At 35.9% G+C, this 18,485-nt stretch overlaps 1 protein-coding gene across 1 annotated transcript in view; it reads right to left on the bottom strand.

Moving 5' to 3' along the window:
• The window catches only part of LOC101354356 (transmembrane protease serine 11C-like), a 71,308-nt gene extending 53,701 nt beyond the window's left edge, over nt 1-17,607 (bottom strand). The window contains exons 1-3 of the mRNA XM_023737821.1: nt 17,552-17,607; nt 8,001-8,125; nt 2,417-2,587 (exon numbers count right to left, since the gene is read on the bottom strand). Coding sequence (XP_023593589.1) covers nt 2,417-2,587; nt 8,001-8,125; nt 17,552-17,607 — 352 coding nt within the window. The remainder of the gene's footprint in view (nt 1-2,416; nt 2,588-8,000; nt 8,126-17,551) is intronic.
• Between the last annotated feature and the right edge of the window lie 878 nt (nt 17,608-18,485).

Below are 18,485 nucleotides of genomic sequence, written 5' to 3'. Positions count from 1 at the left end.
ATATCAGTGTTACGGGTTCATAGACCAGGCCAATATGATAATAAAGCTGCCTGATAGTTTTAGAACATTCATTTGTGTAGGAAACACTGGATAGTTGATTTGAATGAATTGGTCTGAATATATAGCAGAGAGGTCGGTTTTCTTAGCATGGGTAGATTTGGATCTATTTTAAGGTTACATATTAACTTTAATACAGTGAAACCTGTGAGAGCCAGAACTCAGAACTTGAATGGACTGCCTTGTTTGTCTGGGTCTTGCAAGTTTTCCACCTTTGACAGGGTGGAAAAAAGTCTTACCACTTTTCCATCGCTTGTTTTAGTGGGAAATATTTAAGTTTTTATTCTCTGACAGGTTTCTGCCTTACATAGGTTCACAAATTTTCACAAATTTCACAAATTTTACTGCATACTTATAGTTTATTAAGAATACTAATGATGCTCTTGTTTTAGGTAATTTTTTTGGGGGGCTACCATTTTTTTAGAGCTTACTGAATGATAGGACTTCTGCCAATAACTTGACGTGATTTATCTTATGTAATGTCTACAACAACTATATGATGTAGGTATATATAATCACTTTTTTTTTGTACATTTAAAAATTTTCTTTTTATTGTACTTTAGATGAAGGTTTGCGGAACAAATAGTTTGTCAGTATAATCATACTTTTAGTTGAAAAAACTGTGTAGGGAGATAAAGCGACTTGCTGGTGGTCATACAACTAGTAAATGGCTAAACTTAGAATTGAACAAGAACACCAAGTCCAAAGCCTGTTTCTTAACCATTGTGCTATATTACTTTCTTGTCATTTCCTTTTTATCATAAAGTTAGGCTCAAAGTCGTGATTTTAAGTTTCCGTTTTCTATTTATTAATACTCAGTATAATGGTAAAGCATACCAGGACTTTCAAGGACTTTTATTAGAAATCAGGAGGTGGTAGGATGTTGTGGGAAGACCACAAGCTTGAGTCAGAGCTAGGTCTGAAGATGTCCTGTCAGGAATCTGTTTGGGGAAATGGGAGATGAGTGATGCTATCACTGCTCTTGACAGAATTTGGTTTGGTTGGTAGAGTTACTTGAATTAGCTTTAGTGGTATCTGTGGCAATGGGAGCTTATGTCCAAGGGACAGTCAAGATTCTTTGTTAGATATTAAGTCAGGAAAAGTTAACTTAAAATAAAGCATATTGTCAAGTAGGCATTTTCACAATCTTTACTCTGAAGAGCTGCTATGTCCTTTCTCCTACATTTACCTTTCATCTTGTTTGAAGGACTGCTTCATTTCAGGAGCAGAAAGAGCATGGTCTTGGGCATGTATCTTGGAAATGGGATATATTTTTATTCATTTATTAATTCATTCAAAATATTCATTGACTATCGTGTCAGGCATTTTTTAGGAATTGGAGTGCAAAGTGCTTCAGGAGCCTTTATTTCTCTCTGTCATTTACCACTGTGTAACTGCACACACATTATTTAACTGCCCTAAGCCTCCACATATATGCAATAAGGTTAATAATAATATCTTCTTATTAGGTTTTTTTGATAGTTAAATAAGATAATGCAGTTACACACTTAAGAGACACAGTGTCTGACGTATTACGTGCTCAGTAAAAATTAACTTGTCACAGAAATTACTGAAAACATTTTTGTTGTCTTTAGTACTATTTTAAATCTCAGGCTGAGTGTTATCATTCCAGGCAATATTCTTACAGGTGAATGCTATTCGTTTGTATCTATCTTTACATTTGCTTAATTAGCCCCTTCTCATCTTTTATATCTGAGTCCCTGGGTGGTGCAAACAGTTAACACACTTGGCTACTAAACAAAAGATTATGTTTCGAGTCCACCCAGAGTCACCTCAGAATAAACGCCTGATGATCTACGTACAACAAATCATCCACCGAAAACTTAGGGAACAAGTTCTACTCTGACACACGTGAGGTTGTCATGAGTTGGAATCAACATGACAGCAAGTGGTTCATCTTATATATTTCAGTTAATATGTCACTTCTTTAGAGACCCTCCCTAAACACCAGACAAAGTCAAGTCCTCCATTATATACTCCTACAACTTGTGTACTTTTCTTTCGTCATTGTCATTAAAATTTGTAAATATAAGTTGCACATAGGTGATTAATTGACTAACATAAGCCTTTTCTACTAGATTATAACCTCCATAAGATCAGGGACCTCACTTAATTTTCGTCACCATTGTATCTCCAAGTCTTCATACAGAGCTTATCACTTTGTGGGAGATTACTAAATATTGGTTGAAGTAATTAATATATATTATTGACATGTGTCACTCTCACATGTTTTCTAAATGACTTTCAAGAGGACAGACTGTCCTAATATAGTACTAAGGTAGTGGTAAGAAATAATTTAAAACTATCAATTATTTTTACTTGGGAGGTGAGTGCTAGCATCCTGGCATTTCTAAGAGTATAGCACAGAAAAGGACAATGTGCAGAAAAACATTTAACTTACCAGCGACACTCCTTTTATTTAGGTCCATATATTCTTGTGAATATGGCTTTTCAAACTTGCTGTCGTAGTCAATGTTATCGACTTTAAAGCTGATGTGATAATAGAAAAGTGTGTTGCCTGAGAAGGAGAGAAATGGAAAAATAGTTCTTACTTTGCTTATAGAGTAACCACTTTCATTTCCATGAAAATCAAATCGAATAGAAGACTTGTGAAATTTCAGTTAACTCGGCATTTAAATAGTCTTGATGCCCAGTGATTATTGAAATAGCTCTGATAAAGTAAGCTAATTAAATTAGAACCATACCCAAGAATGTATTCAGAATTTTAAAGTAAAGTTTTAATGTGCCAGCTTTCATCTTTGGGAGTCTCATAATTAGTTCTTCTCCTTCAAGTATAACCTAGACCTTGAGCAAAGAGAAAACTTTATGATGTAGGATATCTTCTGAGTGTTATTCTCATATATTTTCAAATAATACAGTTCACATTCTGAGCTGGAGCTCTGAGCTCTAGGGAAGACGAGAGCCTAATTCTCCCCTTTGTATTTTTTTCTAAATAACTTGAAAAACTAACTGAAAGAATGTTGTTCAAGGAAATAGACTTATGTCTTTTTTTGAAAAACATAACGATTGTCCTATGAGAAATACAATTTTCACATTTAATTTACATGAATTCTTCATTTTTGTGGCCAGAGTCATTTGTATATGTGTGGGCTTAAAATTAAGTGATATCAGTATTAGTGTGCTTGTTCCTGCATGACTCCACACCTAAATCTTTCTCACACAGTGACTTATTTGCTCAAAACCGGATTCTGGCAGCAGCCAATCTCTCCCATTCTTAACTGCAGTTATCCTAGAAGATGGATTGCTTTGAATACCCTCAGTTTAGTTCTTGGCTTTTTTTATCCACTTGTAGGTTCTCCAGGCCAGAATCTCCCAGACTTATCTCTGGGGAGTCAAAGAGATGCCTTTTACAGAACATTAGAGTCAGCATTAAGCTTGGTACAGAGAAGACAGTCCAGAAAGAGTAACTTACATATTTACATTCTGGTCCTTGAATAAGAAGCAAGAAAACAAAGTAAAGAAATTTGAATTTGAGAAGGCATTATTTTTTGTCTAGATTCTGCTGCTTTTTCTTCCATTTCCTATTCCTTGAAAGTGAAGGTACTATTTTGAGGGCTAACAGTTTCCATTTATAGTTAGTACAGAAGTATTTGGAAATATTGTCCTTAAATAGAAGTAGTGAGAAAATCAGTTAGAAAGATTAACTTTCTCTGTGTACATCCAGTAAACTTTACTGGCAATCTCATGTCTCAGTTTCTTCACCAATGACTCACAACCTAATCTATTGCAATCTAATTTTAACCTCCTGAGGCAGAAACAGTTATTTCTTGATATTCTTCCCTTTTCCTATAGTGATACAACGTGTGATTTTTAACTGAGCAGATGCTATCCACAATCAAAGCTACATTTTCCAGACTCCGTTACATCAAGGAGTGACCTAGTGCCTCTGTCTAGGTTCTGACTAATGGAGTGAAAACAAAAGTGGATGTGCAACTTCTGAGATGTCTCGTTATTGGGAGAGGGCGTGCTCTTCTCCTTATCTCTGCTTCCTGCTGATTGGAATCTGGACATTGTGGTCAGAGCTGGCACAGCTACTTTAGACGTTGAGATGACCTTTAGTTTCTGATACTTTGAAGTGATATACTGAACCTGGATCACTGACCTCTGAACTTTTTTGTATCTGAATCTTATATGTGTGTCTAATCTCCCTCTAGATCAGTAGATCTCAACCTTAGCTGTACAATAAAATCAACTGGTGTCGTGGATTGAATTATGTCCCCCCAAAAATGTGTGTTTCAATTTGGCCGGGCCATGATTCCTGGTATTCTGTGGTTTTCCTATAGATTGTAAATCCTGCCTCTGTGATGTTAATGAGGGAGGATGGGTGGCAGTTGTGTTAGTAAGGCAGGACTCAGTCTACAAGATTGGATTGTATCCTGAGGCAGTGTCTTGAGATATAAAAGAGAGAAGTGAGCATTGAGACAGGGGGACCTCATACCATCAAGAAGCAGTGCCGGGAGCAGAGTGTGTCCTTTGGACCAGGATCCCTGCTCCGAGAAGCTGCTAGTCTGGGGGAACACTGATGAGAAGGCCGACAGAGAAAGACTTCCCCTGGAGATGACACCCTCAATTTGGACTTTAGCCTACTTTGACTGTGAGGAAATAAACTTCTCTTCGTTAAAACCATCCACTTGTGGTATTTCTGCAGCAGCACTAGATGACTAAGATACCTGGGGAGATTTTAAAAATACAGTTTCTACTTCAGACCAATTAAATTAGCACGTTTGGGAGTAGGGGTTGGACACTAGTATTTTTTAAAGAGCTTTCTAGGTGATTCTAAAGTGCAGCCAGGGTTAAGATTCATTGTTCTAGATCAAGGGTCAGTGAACTATGGACTGTGGGCTGCATCCAGCCTGTTGCATGTCTTTGTATGACCTGTGAGTTAAGAATGGTTTCTGCATTTTTGAAACATTGGAAAAAAGTTGAAAATAATATTTTGTAACATATGAAAATTATATGATATTCAAATTTCAGTGTCCAGAAATAAAGTTTCATTGGAAAACAGCTGCACTCATTTATTTACATATTGTCTATAGCTGCTTTGGCACTATAATAGCAGAATTGAGTAGTTGTGATAGAGATTTTATGGCCCACAAAGTGGAAAATATTTATTACCTGACCATTTACAGTAAAAGTGTGCTGATCCTGCTCTATATGGAGAGCATTTCTAGTGTGAGGACTAGTGATGCTCGAGAAGCTCTCCATCATTGCAATAACCCATTGTAGCACCTAGCCTAATATCTGCCACTAAGTACATAATAATTACCCAGTGGCTGCTGTTGAGGTGAATCTGTGTAGAGTTTCAGGTACTGTTATCCTTTCTCCCATACTATTTATTTGCATAGTACTTATTATCTCCCTTAAATAGAGTTAATCAGATAGAAAACATATCATTATGATCAGGGGTGGATTACCCAATAAGCAAGGTAAACAGGGGCTTACTTGTGCTTACTTACTAATCTGTAGTGACCAATTTCAAATGGGTTTCACCACATCTTTGAGATATATATATATACCTATATACATACAGTTTATATATATATAAACTGTTATTTCAAGCAAGCATGTTTAATGGAATATAATCATAAAGCAATTTTGTTTTTAATTCTTTGGTAATGAAGAGTCCTATGGTCACTATAAATCACAAAACAGGTCTCAACTCAGAAATTAAAATCCCAAAGCCTATTTAAATAGTCAAAATTTGAATTTAATTTAAAGCTGAGGTTTCTCTTCCCCCTGAGATCCTTACTCACCCTGTCCTTCTGTTTCTCCTTTCCCACTTCATTAACTGGATTTGGACCTCTCTTCATTTGGAGAGGACAGAAAATGGGAGGAGGCAAGTTCTTACTTGAATGATTAAGAATTTGTATCTAGCTTTGGTGCTCTCTGGACTCAGTAGACATTTAAAACTCTCTTCTGGGTACTTTTGAACTTTGAACTCCCCTTTCTCTGCATTGTTGGAGCTGTCTCAACTATAGTTCCCTTTACGTGGGTAAATGTATCTCAATTCCAGCTTGAGTGTACTCCATCCTCAGCCCTCAGAAAGCTGGAGCTGTCACTCACTTCTTTAACCTGAAATCTGATCACCCCTCCAGCATCCTCTTCGACAGGGCCTAAGGTGATGGGGCTTTTTCTTTGGTGATCTGCATCTGGTCCATAGGAAAAACACATTATTTGCCCAACAGACTCTTGATCAAACTGCCCAAGGTTACCACCTTCACTCAATTGAACAAGCACCAAATCTCTTGCCCTTTAGATATTCCAGATGTGAGTCACACTCCAACTCACTGTGTTCCCTAATCTGTGAGGATATTCTTTGGGTCAGATTTTTCTCTTTTTAAAAGCCCATCTGTCAGCTGGAGATGATTATCTATTCTTCACATTTTGGGGTGGTTGTGGTGGTATGGTCCCTGCGTGATACAAACTGTTAAGCTCTGAGCTGCTAACAGAAAGGCTGGAGGTTCAAGTACACCCAGAGGCGCCTCAGAAGAAAGGCCTGTTGATCTCTTTCTGAAAAATCAGCCATTGAAAATCCTGTGGAGCACAGTTTACTCTGACACACATGGGGCCGCCATGAGTTGGAACTGACTCAATGGCAACTGGTAAGATTTGGTGGTATGAGAAATTATAGCACATGTATCTTGAAAGACAACCTCTTCAAATATCCTCTTCTTATCTCCAGTTCCCAGCATTTTTATACCCTTGATGAAAGGCTGCAGGTTGTCTATGAAGGAGCTTTGGTGGTACAGCAGTTAAAGTGCTCAGCTGCTAATTAAATCAGAAGGTCAGTTGTTCAAACCCGCTAGCCTCTCCATGGGAGAAAGATGTGACAGTCTGCTTCTGTAAAGATTTACAGCCTTGGAAACCCTGTGGGGCAGTTCTACTTTGTCTGGTAGGGTTGCTATGAGTCAGAATCAACTTGATGGCAACTGGTTTGGTTTTGGTCTTTGTCTATCCCCCAAATGAACAACTCTTATCCAAAGTTTTATAGACATATGCTATAACTATGACTCTTGGTTTGGCAGTAACTCTTGGCTTGGTAGTGGTAACAGCTGGCATTCTAATCTACCTAAAGATCTTGTTTGCACAAACAATCCATCTGTGTCTATGGCAGGGTATATATGAAGGACGGAGTAGAGACAGTCATAAACAGTTCCTGGGGCAACTATCTCTTTACTCCACTATACATAACCTTTTCTGTTTGCCTCTATGTAAATTCTTTTTCCCTTATAAAGTGAATATTTCTTTCGGTAGACAGCCTCTGTTCTAAATGTGATTATTTTTTCACAGAATACTATGTATTATGTTTTAAAGCAGTAATTCCCAACCTGAGAACTTGGTGCAAAGAACTTCTTTTAAGAAAAATCAAATTCAAGGATTCCATAATTTATTTCTATTTTATTCAAAATATATAGAAAAGTTTGGACTGACTATTCTTTTTTACTTTACCCCTCAATATGAGGTAGTGCTACACTTCTTAGGGAGAATTTTACAAGGGAAGAAAACATTATATAGAGAAAAACCATAGACTTTGGAATAAGAAATTTTAGCTTAGAATCTCAAATCCTATGCTTTTGTATTTATTTGTTTGCTTGTTGATCGTCTCCTCAGCAAGTTATAAGTTCATCAAGGATAGGAACTGTGACTACTTTATTCATCAGTGTATTCCAAGCACCTAAATCTTTCTCAGGAAGAGAAAAGAGAGTACAGTAAATCTCTGGTATTAGAATGCCTGAAACTAAAAGTCACTAAAGAACGAAGCTTGCAGTAAATATTAGTAGCCGTAAGAAATTATCTTTGCCAAAAAATGTCATCTGACTCCTTTCTTTTCCCAACTCTCAAACTTCCCAACTTTCCCAGTAATGGAATCAATAAATCCATGTGACTGGATAGCCAGACATAATACTTCCCGTAAACAGCAAAGTAAACAATGAGTCCAATGGCTGCTGCAGCAAAGACCATCATTATGATACCCAGGATGATCTTTCCAGGCTTCGTGAGTTTCATTTTTGTGTTTAACTGTGTTCTGAGCAAAAAGGACAGGGAATGCAAGTATTATTATGAACATGATATAAGACTCTCTCAGAAATAAATATGGGTTTGATGTTGAGTTTAAAAGCATGTCATTTTACATTAATTTAGGGATTCATTGGTCTCCTGAGCTTGAAAAATAGAGTGTAAAATTAGTAAATGTAGTATTTTATTTGTTGTTCATCAGCTCAGGTGAATAATAATATGATAATAAAGTTAGTATTCATGCATTTATTCAGCAAATATTTATAGATGTGCTGTTATTCCTAGGCACTTTTCTAGGCACAAAGATCTCTTCACTATGGAACTTATGTTTTACTGAGAAGAGACAGACGACACAAAAAATATAATAAATAAATTATATAACAAGTAAAAGGTATTAAGTACTATAAAAAAAGTAAATATAGATAAAGGAGATTAGAAATGTCGTGTGCATGTGAGGTGGTAGTGGTAGCAGAATGCAATATTAAATACAGTGGTCAGGTTAAGCCTAAGATAAAATTTGTGCAGGCTTGAAATAGGTGAGGGCGTTAGCCATACAGATGTGTGGAATGTTCCAGCTAGAGGAAACCACTCAACAGAGGCCCTGTGGTAGAAGCATACCTGCCATGTTATGAGGCCAGTGTAGCTGGAACAGTGAACGAGGAGAAGAACATAAGAAACGAAATCTGAGAAGTACCAAGGCCTAGATCATGTAGGGCCTTGTAGGTCATGGTAGGAATTTTGACTTTTCCTCTTAGTGGAGGGATTTGAACAGAGGAATGTGATGACCTGATCTAGCATCTTAACAGGATCATTCTACCTGCTGTATGAAGAATAATCTGTAAGGGATAAGGGAGGAAGTAGAGTGACAAGGTAAGTGTCATTCATTGTCATTTGTCGTTAGGTGCCATTGAGTCAGTTCCAACTCATAGCAACCCTGTGTACAACAGAACGAAATGCTGCCCGGTTCTGTGTCATCCTTACAATTGTTGCTATGTTTGATCCCATTGTTGCAGCCACCATGTCAATTCGTCTCTTTGAGGGTCTGCCTCTTTTTTTGCTGACCCTCTACTTTACTAAGCATGATGTCCTTCTCCAGGGACTGGTCCCTCTCGATAACATGACCAAAGTACCAGAGATGAAGTCTCACCATCCTTCCTTCTAAGGAGCATTCTGGTTGTACTTGGAACTCCCAAGACAAATTACAAGGTTTTGTTATAAGATGATATTAGCTTAGACCAGAGTCATAGAAGAAATGAAAAGAGGTTGAAGTTTGGATATATTTTGAGCACAGAGTTGATAAAGATTTCCTGATTGATTGGATGTGGAATGTGAGAGGAAGAGAGGAGTCAAGGATGGTTTAAGGTCTTTAGCTTGAGAAATGGAAGGATAGAATTGCCATCAACAGAGTTAGGGAAGGCTTTGATGGGTCAGGTTTTGGGGAGATGATTATAAGTTAAATTTTATTCATTTTACGTTTGAGATGTTTACTAGCCATCCAATGAAGATCCCAGTTGGATATACAAATCTGGTGTTTGGAAGAGAGATCTGGGCTTATGATATAAATTTGGCATTATCAACACATAGATTAGTCTCTGGGGGTAGATGACATCACCAAAGGTGTAAGTGTAGATAGAGAAAAAGACTAAAATATGATCACTGGGATACTCTCATTTTAAGAGAATAGGGAGAAGAGGAAGACCTAGGAAGGGAGATGTAGAGGGAACAACCAGTGAGATAGGAGTAAAATCAAGAGAAAGCAGTGTCTTTGAAACCAGTGAAAATGTATCAGAGATGAGGGAAGGCATCAACTGTGTCAAATAAGACAAGCAAATGGACACTGAAAACTGACCATTGGATTTATCATTACAGAGGTAGTTGATGACTTTGATGAGAAAAGTTTTAGGAGTGGAAAGGAGACAAGGCTGGTTGTTGTTAGGTGCCATCGAGTTGGTTACGACTCATGGCGACCCAGTGTACAACAGAATGAAACACTGCCTGGTCCTGCGCCATCCTTACAATTGTTGTTATGCTTGAGCCCATCATTGCAGCCACTGTGTCAATCCATCTCGTTGAGGGTCTTCCTTTTTTTTGCTGGCCCTCTATTTTACCAAGCATGATGTCTTTCTCCAGGGTCTGATCCCCCCTGATAACATGTCCAAAGTATATGAGATGTAGGTCTCGCCATCCTTGCTTCTAAAGAGCATTCTGGTTGTACTTCTTCGAAGACAGATTTGTTCATTCTTTTAGCAGTCTGTGGTATGTTCAGTATTCTTCGCCAACACCACAATTCAAAGGCGTCAATTCTTCTTCGGTCTTCCTTATTCATTGTCCAGCTTTTGCATGCATATGAGGCTATTGAAAACACCATGGCTTGGGTCAGGTGCACCCTAGTCTTCAAGGTGGCATCTGCTTTTCAACCCTTTAGAGGTCTTTTGCAGCAAATTTGCTCAATGCAATGTGTCTTTTAATTTCTTGACTGCTGTTTCCATGGGTGTTTTTGTGGATCCAAGTAAAATGAAATCCTTGACAAATTCAATATTTTCTCTATTTATCATGATGTTACTTATTGGTCCAGTTGTGAGGGTGTTTGTTTTCTTTATGTTGAGGCGTAATCCATACTGAAGGCTGTAGTCTTTGATCTTCATCAGTAAGGCTGGTTAGAGAGGGTTTAAAAGAGAATGGAAGGAGGGGAACTAGAGACAGTGACTATTGAGCACTCTTTCAAAGAATTTTGCTGAGAAGGGAGCTATACATGGTAGAGGAAATGGAATCAAGACAAGTTTTATTTTATTATGAAAAATTTCAAATATACATAAATTTTGAGAGAATAGTATAATGAACTTCCACGTACGCGTTACATAGATTTAAGAACTATTAACATTTTGCAGTATTCACTTAATCTATTTTTCTGAATTATTTTTAGAATAGTTACAATAACATAATCGCACCATGACATTCACCCCTAAATACTTCAGTTTCCATCTAAAAAAAAGTAAGGACTTTCTTTTACGTGACCATTGTTATACGTCATGAAATTACCAATAAAATCCCTGAGTATCCTCTAATACCAAGTTCATATTCAAGTATTTCTCTTTGTCCCCAAAATGTCCTTTACAGTTGGTTTGTTTGAACAAAGATCAAACAAAATCTACACATTGAATTTGGGGTTTTACATCTCTTAAATGGCTTTTAATCTAGAATAGCTTCCATACTCCACTTTTGTTTTCTTTCATGACGTTGACGTGTTGAAAATACTGGATCAGTTGTCCTATAGAATGTCTTACCTAAGAGAAGAAGCTTGTGAATTTATTTAATTTTTTTTAATTTAATATTTATTTTGAGACAATTGTAGATTCACATGCAGTTGTAGGAAATAATACAGAGTTGCCTTATGTACCCCTTGGCCAATTTTTGTTAATGGTAATAACAAGTTGGAAAATTATAGTACAATATCACAGTCAAAATACTGACATTGATACATAACATTTCTATCACCACAAGAATCCTTTCTTTTGCCCTTCTATAGCGTCACCCGTTTGCCTCCTGGCTTCTCATCCTCCTTAACCTCAGGCAACCACCAGTCTGTCCTCCCTTTCTATAATTTTATCATTTCAGGAATGTTATATAAATGGAATCATGCAATATATAACCTTTTGGACTGTTTTTTTTTTCACTCAGCAAAATTCTCTGGAGATTTATTTCATTCAAGTTGTTGCATGTGTCAATAGTTTTTTTTTTTTGTTCTTTCTGAGTAATAATTCATGGTGTAAGTCTAATAAAGTTGGTATAAACATTTGTGTGTAAGTTTTTGTGTGATCATAAATCTTCATTTCTCTGGGATAAATGCCCAGGAGTGCAATTAGTTGTATGGCTGTTGCATACTTGGCTTCTAAGAAACTGCCAAACTATTTACCAGAGTAACTGTACCATTTTACATTTCCACCAGTAATTTATGAATGATCCAGTTTCTCCACATCCTTGTCAGCATTTATTTTAGTCATTCTAAGTATGTGGTGCTTTGACTGGAGAAGAGTAGTTGTTGTCTAAAAGTTTTCTGTCTTTCTAGGCTGCTTCTTTCCTGGTCCTTTGGCTAGAGAGTTGGCTTATGTTGGGGCTTTTTTGATTGGTGTCTGTTGGCATTTCTGGGTTGCCAACTTTTTCAGTTCCAGCTGAGGGATATATGAGACACAAGGAGACCCAGGGAACTTCCCATGTGAGGTCGCTAGCTAGTCTGGGTTCTCTCTACCTTTAGAATAGTCTTATGTGTTTGTTTTATATATAATACCTACAGGTTTTAGTTGTGCTTAGTGGAAGGACTAAGGAAAAGTACATCTACTACATCTTCCCACAAGTGGAACGCCTCCTACCCTCATTTTTTTTTTTTTTTTCCTTAGGATGAGAGGAGTAACAACATGTTTTTATGCTGCTGGGAAAAATTTTTATTTATTTGTGTCTATGCTGCTGGGAAGTGACATTTTTGTTTATTTGTGTTTTATCTGTATCTCCAGTTTCAAAAGGACAAAAACTTTACTTTTTTTCATTACATATCCTAGAATGGCACCTGGCACATGATAAATACTTCATTAATATTTTTAAATGAATATATTAATTTAAAAGTTTTGGTGTTTGATATATCTACCTCTCATGGTAGCTTCCTGTAATCTTTAAACTTATTTCTAGGGATTTGATAATGGATTTAGAGAAAGAATAAGCAAAAAGGTAAAAAAAAAATGACTGGGAAGAGTAAAAATCAGAATGGGGACAGTAGCAAAGGATGATTGAAGACAGTGTACGAAAGCTTGGACTTATAAAATAAGTCAAGAAACAAAATTTAGGCTGCCAAAGAAACACTGGAATGCTTACTACCTTTAGCATCCTTTGTTGTTGTTGGTAGGTGCCGTCAAGTCTGTTCTGACTCACAGGAACTCTATGTGCAACAGAACAGTACGACAGTACAAGAAACACTGCCTAGTCTTGCCCCATTCTCACAATTGTTGCTACATTTGGGCCCATTGTTGCATCCACTGTATCAATCCATCTAACTGAGAGTCTTCCTTTTTTTTCGCCGACCCTTTATTTTACCAAGCATCATGTCCTTCTGCAGGTACTGGTCCCTCTTGATAACATGTCCAAAGTATATAAGATGAAGTCTCTTCATCCTCGCTTCTGAGGAACATTTTGGCTGTACTTCTTCCAAGACAGATTTGTTTGTTCTTCTGGCAGTGTATGGTATATTCAGTGTTCTTTGCCAACATTATAATTCAAAGGCATCAATTCTTCTTCGATCTTCCTTATTCATTGTCCAGCTTTCCCATGTATAGAAGGCAATTGAAAATACTATGGCTTGGGTCCAGCACACCTTAGTCCTCAAAGTGACATTTTTGCTTTTTAACACTTTTCCAGTTTAAAGATGTCTTTTGCAGCAGATTTGCCTAGTGCAATACGTCGTTTGATTTCTTGACTGCTGCTTCCATGGGCGATGATTGTGGATCCAAGTAAAATGAAATCCTTGACAACTTCAGTCTTTTCTGTGTTTATCATGATGTTGCTCATTGGTCCAGCTGTGAGGATTTTTGTTTTCTTTGTGTTGGTGCGTAATCCATACTGAAGGCTGCAGTCTTCGATCTTCATCAGTACATACTTCAAGTCTGCTTCACTTTCAACAAGCGGGGTTGTGTCATCTGCATATCACAGATTGTTAATGAGTCTTCCTCCAGTCCTGATGCCATATTCTTCTTCATATAGTCCATTTTCTCAGCATACAGATAGAGTAAGTATGGTGAAAGGATACAACCCTGACACAAACCTTTCCTGTTTTTAAGCCACGTAGTATCCCCATGTTTTGTTTAAACGACTGCCTTTAATTAAACCTAAATCAACACAAGGATTTATTCATCATTATTTTCAGACTGATGGGGCTGTTATACTCCATTACTGTGGAGTCAGTTCTGATTCACAGCCCTGATGGCACAGTGGTTAAGAGCTTTCGAATCCACCAGCTGCTCCTTGGAAACCCTATGGTGCAGTTCTACTGTGTCCTATAGGGTTGCTATGAGTTGGGGTTGTTATAGGCATTAAATATTATGTACAGCTTGGAAATAATAGTTGGACAGAGGAAGAGAATAATAATAACAATAACTTTTAGAGTATTATTTATCAAGTGGGGGCAATTTTATTTGTCTACATTCATATTTTCCAATATTGTTAAATAATGTTTTTCTGTGGCATACACGGATGTGGAAGAAATGTCTCTTTAGAAGTTAATTAAATAATTGATTCTAGTCATATTTATTTAGCATTTTTTATGTGCAAGGTGTTGTGCTAGGCAAGAGAAGTACAGTGATAAACAAGACTACTGATAAATGTCAAGTGCAAGAACTATTAAAAATAATCTTGTTTTATAGACTGTGTATGTGTTTCTGTGTACGTGTGTAAGATGTTTCTGGTAGATAGAAATACTAAACAGACACAACACATTGAAATGACTGTACAAAATATTGATTTAGCTTGAAATACCTGTATTAATTTGATTTTTATTTGCAAATAGAATCAAATATCTGTCAGAAAATTTATTTTTCAGTTAGTTAACAGTCATTCTCTAAATAGATGAACTAGAAAAAATAGTAAAAACCAGATATTCAATGCACATGAAATTTCTAAGTCTTAATCTCTTTAATAATCTTATTTTACTTTAAAAAATACTCACCACTTGAAATAACTTTATAAATTATGTTTGCACACTGCACATAAAATTAATATCTCAATATTTCTATAGATTTATGATGCCTATGACTTTTTTTGGTCTATAATAAGATGAAACAACCTTAAAGAAATCTCACTATATAAAATCTTAGGGGAAAACACCTTTTCAATCTGACTAGCTCACTTATTGATCCTCAAATATTGTTTAAAGTTTTTGGAAAAGGAATTGACTAAATAATACCCTAAAACCGTGGTAGATTAATTTCGTATAGATGAGCATGTCATCCTAAAAAGTCTTCTTCCATTCCCACATATGGAATATTATCAAGGCATATGTCTTCATATTTTATTCAATACAGCTTGCCAGTGTGATAGATGGAGTGTAAAATTTGATGTGGCAAATATTCAAGGTATATTTTCTCATTCTTCTCAACCATGTCCTTATGATAGGTTGAACCATATGAAAAAATGCTGCTTTTGAGGTTACAGAAGTTGAATATTGGCAATTTTAGTATAATTCGACTGACTGAGATAAACTTCATTTATTGTATCTGCTTCTGATTTATCTACAAGGTGATATTCAGGTAATTCTTGCATATGAGAATTTGTCTACTAGAGAGTATTGTTTGACTTCAGTCTTCCTTCCAATGTAGAGTTCCTGGAGTTAGTGACTCATGTAACCTTTTAGAGCAGGAAGGGACTTTGCAAATCACCCATTTCAGTTTTCTCATTTTAAAGAAAGTGGAACTGTAAGCCAATTTATCTTTTTAAAACATTTCAAATCTAGGGATCATTATCATCTCAGGTAGGGGTATCTCCTCTGCTTATTATCAGTGTCTTTAGGGTTAGAGTTAGAATTAGGATTCTTCTTTTCTGATTTCCAGAAGGAAAAGTAAATCATACAAGCCACTCTGACTTGCACCTCTCATTTATCTTACATCCAAAATCTAAAATATCTACAGTGATGTATATATCTTGAATCACAGATGAGAAATTATGGTTAATTAATAAAAATTAATTTTAAAGGCAGATGAACAAAGTGTCTGTCATTCTCATCCTGGTTTTCAAAGATGCAGATGTTATTTCTACCTGCAAAAGGTTTTATTGATTTGAAAAGTAGTTATCCAGTTTAAAAACATTTGTATCTAAATTAAATAGGAAAATTCAACTTTGTTGACATCCAAATAATTTTCTTTAAAACATTCTCTAAAAATTTCAGACATAGGAACTCCATTTTCCAAAAATGTTAATAGGTGGACTGCTAGTTGACTTTTTTAAATAATTTAACAGAAATTGAGTCTTGGGTAGAAATTGAAGTAAGAAATAAAACAACTTCCTTTAATTTCAACAATGTAATTTAATTTTCCATATGTATTTTGTTTATTCACCAAATGTATCCTTAATCCATTAAGGTATAATAATAATAACGTGGTAATGATATTGGAGAATTATATAGGGATTTCAGAAGCAGTGGCTTGGTGGTGAGTTGTATTTAAAAAACTAATTATTAATTTCTTGAAAGTATGAAACTGGCATCTGCCTACACATTACTTCTCACTTATTGTTTATGTATCACAAGGAATTAATATGTTTTGATATTGTTTATGGAACACAACAAGTTAACATGAAGGACATAGAGCATATTACTTAGAAGCTGAGATGAAACATTTTTGCTAGGATTTTCTGTTAATTAAAAGGATTAACAGTAGCTTAATTTGGTGGAAAAAAAATCCAAAGGTTCCCTTATAGCTTATTAAGCTAACTATCAATGTGAATGTGTAAAGTGACTGATAATTAAAGCTGTTTATCGGGAAGTTACACTCTACCCAGTATTATGCTGTTCACCTAGAGTCTAGATGATGGCAAGATATCAAAGCCAGAAAAAAATTATCTAATAATTTTATTAAAAATAAGAGGCTTAGTAGGTTTATGCATTTAGTTGGAGTACGAGGAAAGACTGTAATGTGTATATAAATGTTTATCTTTGTGTGTTAATTTAATTAGCTTAAGAATCAAAATGTTAAATGTATTTTTCCATCTGTGTGTGCCGTGGAACCAGTCAGCACATTTCTTTGGCTTTCTGGCCAGTTGCCATCTGAGCGTTTGGCACTGCCAACAGGAAGGAATAAAATCCTATGTTGTTGTTTTCAACTAAACTGTTAAATTACGTGACTAAAAATGTATATCAGTGAAGCATTGTGATTTTCAATAATTAAAAATTAAGACCTAAACTTAGATCTACATCTTCCTATAGGTAAAATAACATATTGTGAACATAAATGTTACTGTCTATATGTAAACATAAATCACTGCTTACATATATATACACACATATACACATATGTATACATACATATATATACACACATTAAAGGACAGTATATATATATATATTTCAAAGAGAAAATATCAAAGCAAAATTATCTTTATAAAAGTAAAATCCCCCAAACATCTTCAATTTTGAGCAATCATACACGTAATTTTCATGAATGTTCATTGCAATTTGTCACAAGCAAAACAGACTGTAATGATTAAAATCGGTCAGTCGTAATCATTTTAGTTTTCCTTGATTTATCATTTATATTGCTCCTATTCCATAAAAAAGTTGAAGCCGCAACTCCTTTTTAAGAACTTTAAAATACAAAATAAGTTACCTTACTTAATTTAGTCGCTTCAGGAAATTATATGAGGGACAATGGAAAACCCTCTTGCTGCACACCCCCTTTAAACCTACCTTTTCGGCAGAGGTGTCCATGCCTGCTGTCTCTGCTGAGGTTGTCCCTTTGCCATTTCCTCCTAGAGTGCTGCACAGCACAGTCATTCTCCACTTATTGAGCTTATAATATCCTGTGATTTTATGTGTTTTATGATAATGATATAATGATAATAGCACTTACACAACCTTTCATCTTCAAAGTTCTTTCTGAACGTTTATTAATTAATTTTACATTAGTAAAACATGAGCTGTATATATGCCGCCCATAAATAATAAATAATCACATGACTCAAGTAGAGGCAAATTTTAAAACTCTTAGTTGCTGTGACTGAGGAAGCAATAGGATTGCCTGGTTTGAGGACAGTGATCCTTTACTCATTTTCACATTTTTGTGAATTTGGAGATGTGCTACTGCTTTTCTCCATAGGTTCCACTTCTAAAGATTGTGGCTATTTCTTTTTTGCTCTTCTGTGGAAGGCCAATGGATCTCCCAGCTCTGACCCTCCGTTAGTATATGAATGTTTTCCAACTAATAACTTTCCTCCCTCCTCCAACCCGTGTATCATCCTTTCATGAATTCCTCCCTGAAATTTTTGTTTCTTTCCTTGTATTAGTGCTTATTAAAGAATTTTTGATTCTCTGAAGATCCAAAGGGTGTTGCTTTTTTATTATAAAAAGTACATGTTTTAACTAGTAATTTTCCAAGATTTTGGACAACATTCTTGTTCTTGGCAACTAATCCTGATATTGGTATAGAGACTAGATAGGACACAACCTTATGTTTAGCCTCCTAGAAGAGAAAGAATTTGCCAGAGGCCAGAAGCCAGCAGTAAATGAGAATCCAGTTATTATGCTGGAAGAGAGAACCTGCTGGGGTAACAGTCTTTATTAAAGATACTGAGCTTCTTCGTACTATCAGGTAAAATCAGTGTGCTGCCTATGTTAACTCTCT

The sequence above is a fragment of the Trichechus manatus genome, unplaced genomic scaffold, assembly GCF_000243295.1.
Source record: "Trichechus manatus latirostris isolate Lorelei unplaced genomic scaffold, TriManLat1.0 scaffold00108, whole genome shotgun sequence".
Taxonomy (NCBI): domain Eukaryota; kingdom Metazoa; phylum Chordata; class Mammalia; order Sirenia; family Trichechidae; genus Trichechus; species Trichechus manatus.
This window is presented reverse-complemented; position numbering and strand designations above follow the sequence as displayed.